The sequence below is a fragment of the Perca fluviatilis genome, chromosome 19 (genome assembly GCF_010015445.1).
Source record: "Perca fluviatilis chromosome 19, GENO_Pfluv_1.0, whole genome shotgun sequence".
NCBI lineage: Eukaryota > Metazoa > Chordata > Actinopteri > Perciformes > Percidae > Perca > Perca fluviatilis.
Genome location: NC_053130.1, coordinates 13,789,645 through 13,799,253, shown reverse-complemented (window position 1 = coordinate 13,799,253; position 9,609 = coordinate 13,789,645). Strand labels below are relative to the sequence as shown.

Below are 9,609 nucleotides of genomic sequence, written 5' to 3'. Positions count from 1 at the left end.
TGCATGTTCATTCTTGATCTTGGAAAGTTAACAAAACCATCTCGCCACAAAGTATATTCAGTATAGCTCTTCTGCAGTTTTTGATTGTATCACATGGATTTTATCAGCAGATTGAGTTTTTGTGCAGATGTCATTGAATTGTAGATGTTCACATTGTTATTTTTCGAAGCACTTTAAGGACTTCTTTCTCCCTGTTGGTTTAAAATTTGACACTGAAAGTTAATTCTTGACCCTGAAAAATGTAGTTGACAAACCAGTCAAATAGACATCTGCTAAGGAAGATATTGTGGCCTACTGTAGGATCAAAAGCTCTGAATATGGACCTTGGTGGGTCAGCTACTTTCCATTCCTGTTAATATGGAAGGAGTTTGTAAAAATGTTTTTTTTATATTTGTAAATAAGGGTGTAGCTAGCATCCTGAAAAACATAATTATATGTTTAATGATGTTAATTTAATTGTTTTTTTAGTGGGGCGGTATCCTGCTCTGCTATCCTTTTAACATTTTATTCTGATATTATTTTACCATCATATTTTCCCAAATGTTAGCTCCAGCTCCCGTCAGCCGCTCCTCTTTAAGTTTGGATGAGAAAATGCATCTTATTGGATGACAGGGCAGGGCTGTGATCGTGTCAGGTGATGCAGCGGCAGCCACTACTCTCTCTATTTTCTTTCTTTGTGGAGAAATCACTGGTCCCTCAACCCGGATGCTGTGCCACAACTATCGATAATTTCCCCCAGTGCGCAGCGCTGTAGGCTGAGGAAGGGGCGGAAATATTTCAGTACCCTTGAAGCGGACAGCTCTTGTCGGATCCCCACGCTTCTGACCACCGGGCTCCGCATCCGAGCCTGGAGAGCAGGCAAGATCATAATTTATAGCTACCTAAGATAGGGGAGGGTAAAGCGGCCACATAAACGCAAACACCTCCTTGCTCTTGGAAGATCGTGACCACTTTCACGCCGTTTTAGCCGTAGTGGAAGGGTGAGAAAGAGGGAGGAAGAAAGGGAGCAGAGCATCACTACAGAGAGAGATGGCGGAGTGCGGGCGAAAGGCGCTGTCTCTCCTGGAAGCGGCCCGGTCCCGGTACGAGAGCCTGCAGATATCCGACGACGTGTTCGGCGAGTCCGGGGATGACAGCAGCGACAATCCCTTCTACAGTACCTCCGGAGACTCCGACTCTGACAACTACATAGCCGAGGTAGGCGAGGAGGACCAGCACCACCACCACCACCAAAAACGGGGCGGCAAGGAGAGCTGCGGGCAACGCGGGGGAGCAGGAGGTGGCGGCAGCGGGAGAATCGGAGCCGGTCCCCCGGGCTCTCTGTCCCGTAGTCAGGCAGAGGAGGAGGGCTGGACGGAGACTCTGCAGGATGTCACGGTGCCGCCGTTTAAAGAGACATATGGTGAGACGTGATGCACGACAACATGAATAAGGTCGTTTGTGCTACGGGGAAGAATTGGGCGTGTGATAGACAAAAATATAGTGCAGTCCCCGTTCATGTTTTTGCGGGTCAGGCAGGCCATTGCTGCAGCTCTGGTGCCAAAACAGAGAACAGCACACAAAAGGCTATAGCTTTGGAACAACGGGATGCTTTATTGTGTGTGTGTGTGTGTGTGTGTGTGTGTGTGTGTGTGTGTGTGTGTGTGTGTGTGTGTGTGTGTGTGTGTGTGTGTGTGTGTGTGTGTGTGTGTGTGTCCTAGCGAGTGATTGACAGAAGATAAGCATGACACCGCATCGTTAATTGGTGTATTAGGTTAATGGCACAAGCTTAGTCTTTGATACTTCACCCCTTGGTGCTGTGGTACACATGCTGTCCTGTGTGTGTGTATTCATGTTGCATGGCATGGGCAGGGAGATATTTAGAGAAACAGCATGATGTCTTGGTTCTACTCACACATTACATACTGCACACTGTAGGCTACTATGCAGAATACAAATGCACACATGCTGGCCTGTGTCCTCCAAACCCACCAAATTAATTAAAAGACCTTATAACTTGATGCATGAGACACAAGCTGGTTGCACACTTTCTCTTGTGTGTGTGTGTGTGTGTGTGTGTGTGTGTGTGTGTGTGTGTGTGTGTGTGTGTGTGTGTGTGCGTGAGAGAGAATCGTAAAAGTTAAACAGGATACAGGACTATGCACCCACACTGCTCTGGCTTTCTTTGTCTCAGTCTTTCCTATCCGTGATAAATGCCCAAAAGCATGCATACTCTGTTTAATACCCACTGCTAGCCAGCATGTAGCCTACTGTACCACTTTCACGCTGTCATTCTTCCTGTCTCTTCAGAACAGTTTTTTATCCATCTATCACTAAGTACAGCTTGCATCAGGGAGTTGGGTTTGGGTTTATAGTGCAACGCTTTCTGTCAGGCTTCATTTGGATTTGTCCTTCTCTTCCATCTCTTTTGTCCCAGCTGAAACAGCAGTGATGGTTGGGAATACCCTCCTGTATCTACTGTGACATGTTTCATTGAAATGAACTTAACGACTATTCAAAGCACATTTACATAGTACAGGAACCATTCACACAGATTCATACACGGAGCAATTTGGGGTTCAGTGTCTTGCCCAAGAACACTTTGACATGGTATTGCAGGGCCAGGGATCGCACCACCATCCTTCCGATTGATAGGCGAGCGCTCTACCACCTGAGCCACAGCCGCCCGCCACAGCCAGCCACTGTGGTGCCCTTGGAGGTGAACCAACATAGCTAGTAGATATGGACCAAGCTGCTCACACATACCATATAAACACACATTGGAGCCTTCTGTATGCAAATGTATTAAAGCACAAGCTCAAAATTGACTTTAGGTAAAGTGCCAGGAAACCACTGGAAATAAAGTAAACTGCATTGGTTGTATGCAAAGAAGATTTGTTTTACAAGCTGTTTTAATGCCAACAGAAAAATGCACTAGTTCAGAATTCAAAACAAAAGACACAATATAATAATGAGATAAAGTCTTTAACTATTGTGTTTGCTGTTGGTATGGCACCAAAATTTAAGGTGGTGGCATTGGCCTGTCCCAGAAAGCCGGATTACTGAGGAGGACACCAAAATAAAACCCAGAACAGCTCTGCTTACTTCTGTCAAAGTTCCAGATTTAAAGGGTTTCCAGATATCCCGTTTATCTAGCTAACTTGAGTTATCCTGCTTTGTGAGACAGGGCCCAGATATAGAGTGGTCCCTATTTCACTTATCCAAAATAATCTGAACCAAACTGAGCTGAACTCGGGTACCATATGAGGTTCTTTGTTGATGTTACAGGATGTTCTGTTCTCCCACATTCAGTTTTGTCCTGCTCTGTTTGATGTTTCTTGCTCTGTTGACCTAAGCTTTGGATGCAGCAGGTGTGTCTGCCTGATTTGTACAGTCTGGTCTGTTTGTAAAGATATAGTTTAGTGTCTGTTTGCACAACCACAGCCAGTGTGGGTGTGGTCCCGCCATCTTGCATCAGGGTTGAGATGATTAAGAGCTGCCTGACTCCTGGATGGAAGCAGGACTGCCAGGGAGCATAATCACACTTCAGACCTCAAGTGGCCATGAGTGTGCTCTGATTTTATCGGCCCGAACAGTAAAGATTGACTGCATCTTAAGCATCAGCACATCTACATAAATATGTTTCTCCACCAATTTGATTGGCATGGAATGGAAAGCTGCTTAAGACACTTAGTCGGCCCTTGGTATACTCAGTAGAAATATCATCAGTGATATTTTTTTTATCATATGTCTGGATTTCTCTGTCTACCTATCTGCCCCCACTGTCTGGCTGCCTTTTTCTCACCTGCCTGTCTGTCTTCCTGTCCATTTCTCTATCTGTCTGTGTGTCTTACTGTCAAGCTGTGACAGCGCAGACACAGTGCTGATGTGACAGCTCCACTCCTTGGAGACTGTGCCCCCCCGTACATAAATCATCAGCCACCGTCAGAAAGCATAGAGTCTGCCTTATACAAACTCTCAAAAACTCCAAGTCTTTTGGGTTTGTTTACAGTTACGAACCTCTTTGGTTTTGAACCAGTAGCAGAAGTTTGGAACCACGCTTAGTTTTTCTTTGCTTGCATAACAATGTGGTTTGCCCAAGGTCGGGTTTATAGGTGATGATGTGATGATGTGTTATGTTCATCTCAGCGAGAGACTGTTTCCCCTGCAGCGTGAGGAGTTGTAGCAAAGGACCAAGCCGAGGATTATAAAGCATACATCCACATCTCAGATTATATAACCCCCCTAACATGATGTTGAAGGGAATTAAAGAGCTATTCATTCATTCACTTTGCTAGCATGTCCGATAGATTACTGGAACTCTCCATAGGTCAGTTTATCTGCCTGACCCTCTTTTCTGCATGCTGCCTCTTACCATTGCAGAGCCATTTGGTGAAAAAAAAAAACACAAATTGAAATTGTATACTGTATATAGAAGTCTACTGTAAGGTATATTAGTCGTCCAAATATTCACAAAACCAAAAAAGAAGAAAATCATAACAAAAGACAAATTCAGTGCTGATATGCAGAGACAAAAAATACAAAATTAAATGATAATAATATACATAGTATATAAAACAAACAATATGTTATGCATGACACAGGAACAAAACACTGGAAGGTAATTTATCTTATTTCCATTGTAGTATTTTGGCTTACAGGGAAATTGTATTGTAATGGTATTAATAACTAATACTACATGAAGTAAAAAATAATTATCATTACTTCAATACATGTACTGTACCGTATAATACTGGAGGAATCAGAATAAATGCTAATTAAATAAGCCATTTTCTATCATCTAAACACCAGAATATTTCAGGCTTTTGTCGAGCCATTTCATGATAAACGAGGCTCTTAAAGCATCATACAGTAGTACAGTCTGACACAATACAAAAGCCAATTGGACTAATATGATCACATTACGTGAATATTAAACACAATTCTGTTTTCAAAACTAATGATTCATTGCAAAAAACTAACAAAATTAGTTGTGAAGTCTATGTTTTAAACGTGAAGGGTTTTGGCCTGCACTTTAAATATAATATACTGTATACTGACATAAATATATTCCTATTAATATTGTGGTATTCATTTTAGTCTATTGTCTAGCCATTGCTGGGATTTGTCTGAGCAAATAATCAGAAATTGCTCTCAAATTCATGTGCTCCTTCTGTAATTTCCGCTAAAAACGGGGCTTTACGCATGTTTCTTCTACATGAAGGGTTTATCCACCCCAACTACACGGTAATCTCTCATTCTTAAATTCATGGCTATAAAAGCTATATGAGGCAGATGTTTGTCCCTCGCCGGTAGAAATACTACAACAACTGATAATCATGAGGGATTATACTTCTGTCTATAGGTGCAACATATGTGGAGTTTTGTAATGTGTAATGTGGGAAATTGATATTTCAAAGCCTTGTAGAGAAACATTACTTAATATTATAGTCTGAAAGAAGAATTATGCAAATGTTTGATCCAGTTTTATCAGCGTTATGTAGGCTGGACTGTAGATGAGCTGGCAGGGATGTATAAAGAAGATCTATGGAGGAAATAGATTGAAACAATCCCATTATCCATAAAAATTAAAAATTCTTCCTCTGGTTGTATTTATGGTTTACTCCTGAGATGAGCTGAGGTGAGTCATTTTGCCTCAGTGGACCTTACATCTGAATGTCTGATGTTTTTTATGGAGGAGTGTCTCGCTCAAAGAAAGTCATGCTGGATTTTACATTCAGCTTTCAAGTCTAATGGAATTCAAATGAGTGGATTTCGAGCCATGCCTGGCTACTTCTGCTGTCTTGGCTGCAAGCATCAGCTTTGTGGGCGTGCTTCTACTCTACTCTGTCTTTTTTCCTTCTTGTCGTCCTCCACATGATGCTTAAATAGTGTACCGTTTAGATTTAGCCCTGTACATGTTATCTTTAACTCAGCATTAAAAGACTGAAGCAGAAGTATATCATTACTGTGATTGCAGCTACTCAGGAGTGGAGAAAGGATAGAGAAAGAGAGAGTGAAAACCTTGTTCTACTCTGTTCAGAGATAATGAGATTGTGCTGTTCAATTGAACCTTAAGTTGTTCTGCTCAACGTCCAAATTCCCTCTCACGGATCCAGCAATCTTAGAGAAAATCTCTAATTTAATAGAGCAAACACCGAGCCAGTCACTGCATTGTGCATTGATTGTTTGGTTTCAATGCACCACCTAAAAGCTTAGAGATAAATTGGAGGTAAATAGTAAATTACAAAATATACAGTATAAATAGGGAAAATACCCTTATGTCCCTTATTAAAGTCCCTTATGCTTGCAACTAATATTATTTTCTGTTTATAAATTTAAGCTAAATTAATTAATTGTTTATCCATAACTTTAAGCGGTTTAACTGTTTATCCATTATTATCCATCATCTTAAGCCAACTATTTATCCTTTACTTTAAGATAACTATTTACCTGTTTATTCATTAGCTTAAGTTAACTATTTAGGCTAACTATTCATCATTTACTTTTAGCCCTTACTATTTTAACTGTTTATCCATTACCTTAAGCTTACTGTTTATCCATAACTTTAAGGTCTGTTTTGTTACTTGGATATTCTAGGTGTGTTTTCAAATCAACAGGTGTAGGTGGATCCATTATTTGGTTTAAAAAAAAAAATCAAACCTTGCTGTTTAAACCACCCCATCTCTCATCAGCTGATGCTTTACTGACTGATATCAGACGCCTTTCGTCCATGGCTCCCTCCCCGACTATAAGAACATGATTTTGACTCGTTGCCTTCCATAACACTAAACCAACGAGACACTGAAACCTTCGGCAAGCGTAGAAATGCCACACTGTGACATGGATCACAGTGTGGTGGCTGTCATGTTGTGTAAATGATCTAACTGCTGCCCTGGGCTTGTGACATTCACACCGAAAACTTCTGTGGCTCCTTTATGAAAAAAGGCACAGCGATTATATATGTGAAAGTAGTATGTTTTTCTCTTGATTTTTTTTTTTTTTAAGATTATTTTTGGGCATTTAAGGTCTTTATTTGTATAGGACAGCTTAGACTTGAAAGGGGAGAGAGAGAGGGGGAATGACATGCAGCAAAGGGCTGCAGGTCGGAGTCAAACCCGCATCCGCTGCGTCGAGGATTAAACCTTTATATATGAGCGCCCGCTCTACCAGATGAGCTACCCAGGCGCCCGCTTTTTTAATGGATGTTCTCTCTGTTTATTTGTCCTCTCTTCTTATAACAATGGAGTTTATGTAAGCAAGAAATGGTTAGTATGCATCCCACACAGCCTTGACAGTGACAGCGCAACCAAACCAAATGTTTTTGTGTCTTACACTGTCAAAAGAGAAACCTTTCATTCAGTCAGTCAAATTGTAGGCATGGTGCCAAAGTTTAAAAATTGGGATTAAGTGACAGTTGTCTCTGTGAGTTAGCCCATATGGGACTCGCCATCTGTCAATCTGTCTGTTTTCCTCTGTCATAATCTTTTTTTCCCTTCCCGTCCTGATCCAGGCCCTGCTCAGAAGATGCCGGTCACCGCCACGGCTTTGGACTTCTTCCAGCTCTTCGTCCCAGACAATTGCATCCAAAACATGGTCACCCAGACTAACATGTATGCCAAGAAGTTCCAGGAACGCTTCGGCTCAGACGAAGGCTGGCGTCCTGTCACAGCCCAGGAGATGAAGGCCTTCCTGGGCTTTGTCACCTCCACCAGTGTGCACCGCTGTGAGTCGGTGCTCAGCATCTGGAGCTCAGGCTTCTTCAGCAACCGGAGCATCGCCTTGAAGATGAGCCAGGCGCGCTTTGAAAAGATCCTCAAGTACTTCCACATTGTGGCTTTCCGACCGTCACAGGGAAGCAACCAGGGCCTGTACAAGATCCAGCCCTTCCTGGACTCGCTGCAGCAGTCGTTCAGCTACACCTTCAGACCTTCACAGACACAGGTGTGTGCACTCTCCTGCGGGCCTGGGTCTCCCTAAAGCATCTTATATATATTTGGAGATATATGAGCCACATTCTGCATATTTATACATATCTTATTCTCATACTGACTCAGCATTCACTGAGACACTGATTATACTTTTTATTATCATATTAGTCTAAAGCTATTATTTTATTATTTATTAAATACCCAGAACCTCAATGTCTTTTAGTGGTCCACAAGATTTAACAGCACAGTTGACATCAAGCATTATACACTCATCTCATCATTACAAATGCAGAGTATTCCAAGAAAAAACAACTTGCAGAGGTGATCTACAGTTGGCAAACAGTAGACAAAATGTTTAGATACATTTTAAGTTTATAGGTACACAATTTGTTGAATCCCTGTTTTCTGGTTAGCAGTGTAGGTACTCTTTCACTTTAAGGTATATTTATGCACTTTTAATACAGTAGTTAAGGAGTTCCCCACTAACCTTGTAAAATAAAAATGTAAAGGAAGTATTGTAGTATTTGGGTAAGGCAGTCATTTCTAACAGACTTCCCCTCCAGAGGACTCACTTCAACTTGCTTTCAGTTGCACTGTTTGCATTAGAGCTACATTTATGCAACTGGGGCAGTGGAGCGCCACGCTTGCTTCTCTATTTTGGGTGGGCTGGAGTTTATTCAACTCCTACTTTACTTTCTTCTCTAGATGAGCAGCAGCAGCACTAAAGTTTCTAAAAGGGCAGGGAACAAGCTGATTTAAGTAGAATCTGTTAAATAAAATTAGCACTTAACTATATTATTATTATGCTCTTGTTCAACTTAATTACTGTAAGAAAACAAAACCAAAAATGTGTTCTTCTTAAGCAAAGAGAGACAGCGGCAATCACTCCACCCTGTTTATTTATTTTTTTATCTGATGAAAATCAAGAGTAAGAGTGTTGTATTAAATGTTTTATTTACCACTGACTCGTGAAAATGGTTGCCATAAAGGTCAGGACATAGTGTTGCTTCCACTTCATTCAAGGGCTTTTCTCATTTAGCTACATATTCTTCCTTAATAACAAAACAAACAAAAATGATCCAACATATTCAGAATCTGGTTAGGAGGAGGGCCACAGGGCTGGCTAATCATAGTGAGATCTGATGCCACCCCGGCACCCTCTTAAAAATTAATGAATTTCCGGGAAGTAGTTGATTAAATGGCTTTTCTGCCGTATAAGTGCTATAACATCATCTTCATTGTGAAAGATGATGTCAGTGCTGTGATGCATTTGGGAATACAGGCTCTTAACAGCACCCCGCCCCCCACCCCCCCCTTCATATCACATCCACATTCATTCAGCTATGCAATTGTACCGTCAAAATAGTTTAAATGTAAATGTTGATGATGAGTTTATTTCATTGTGAAGTAATTAAGGGGTTGACATTAATGCTATCTATCCACTTAGGTCTAAAAAAATGACTAAACAATATGGGCAGACCGGCTGTCAGACAGCAAGAGTGTGCGCTGTTAGCAGTAGCGGGGTACATGTGTATCTAGGCCAGTTTGTTTTATCTGTTGGTTTTCTGTGCCAGGGGCAGAGAGTGCGCCCAGATAGTGTGAGTGGCATGGACTGAAACTGTTGCTTCATAGATAATGGAAAAGTGATCTGCCCATTTATAATGGCTGGTACAGAAGGAAGGAGAGAAGTCGATGAACT

At 41.5% G+C, this 9,609-nt stretch overlaps 1 protein-coding gene across 1 annotated transcript in view; it reads left to right on the top strand.

The window, feature by feature from the left end:
• The first annotated feature begins 671 nt into the window (after positions 1–671).
• pgbd5 (piggyBac transposable element derived 5) overlaps positions 672–9,609 on the top strand; it is a 29,975-nt gene continuing 21,037 nt past the window's right edge. Inside the window, exons 1-2 of the mRNA XM_039784147.1 lie at positions 672–1,402; positions 7,493–7,923. Coding sequence (XP_039640081.1) covers positions 1,030–1,402; positions 7,493–7,923 — 804 coding nt within the window. The 5' untranslated portion in view covers positions 672–1,029. The remainder of the gene's footprint in view (positions 1,403–7,492; positions 7,924–9,609) is intronic.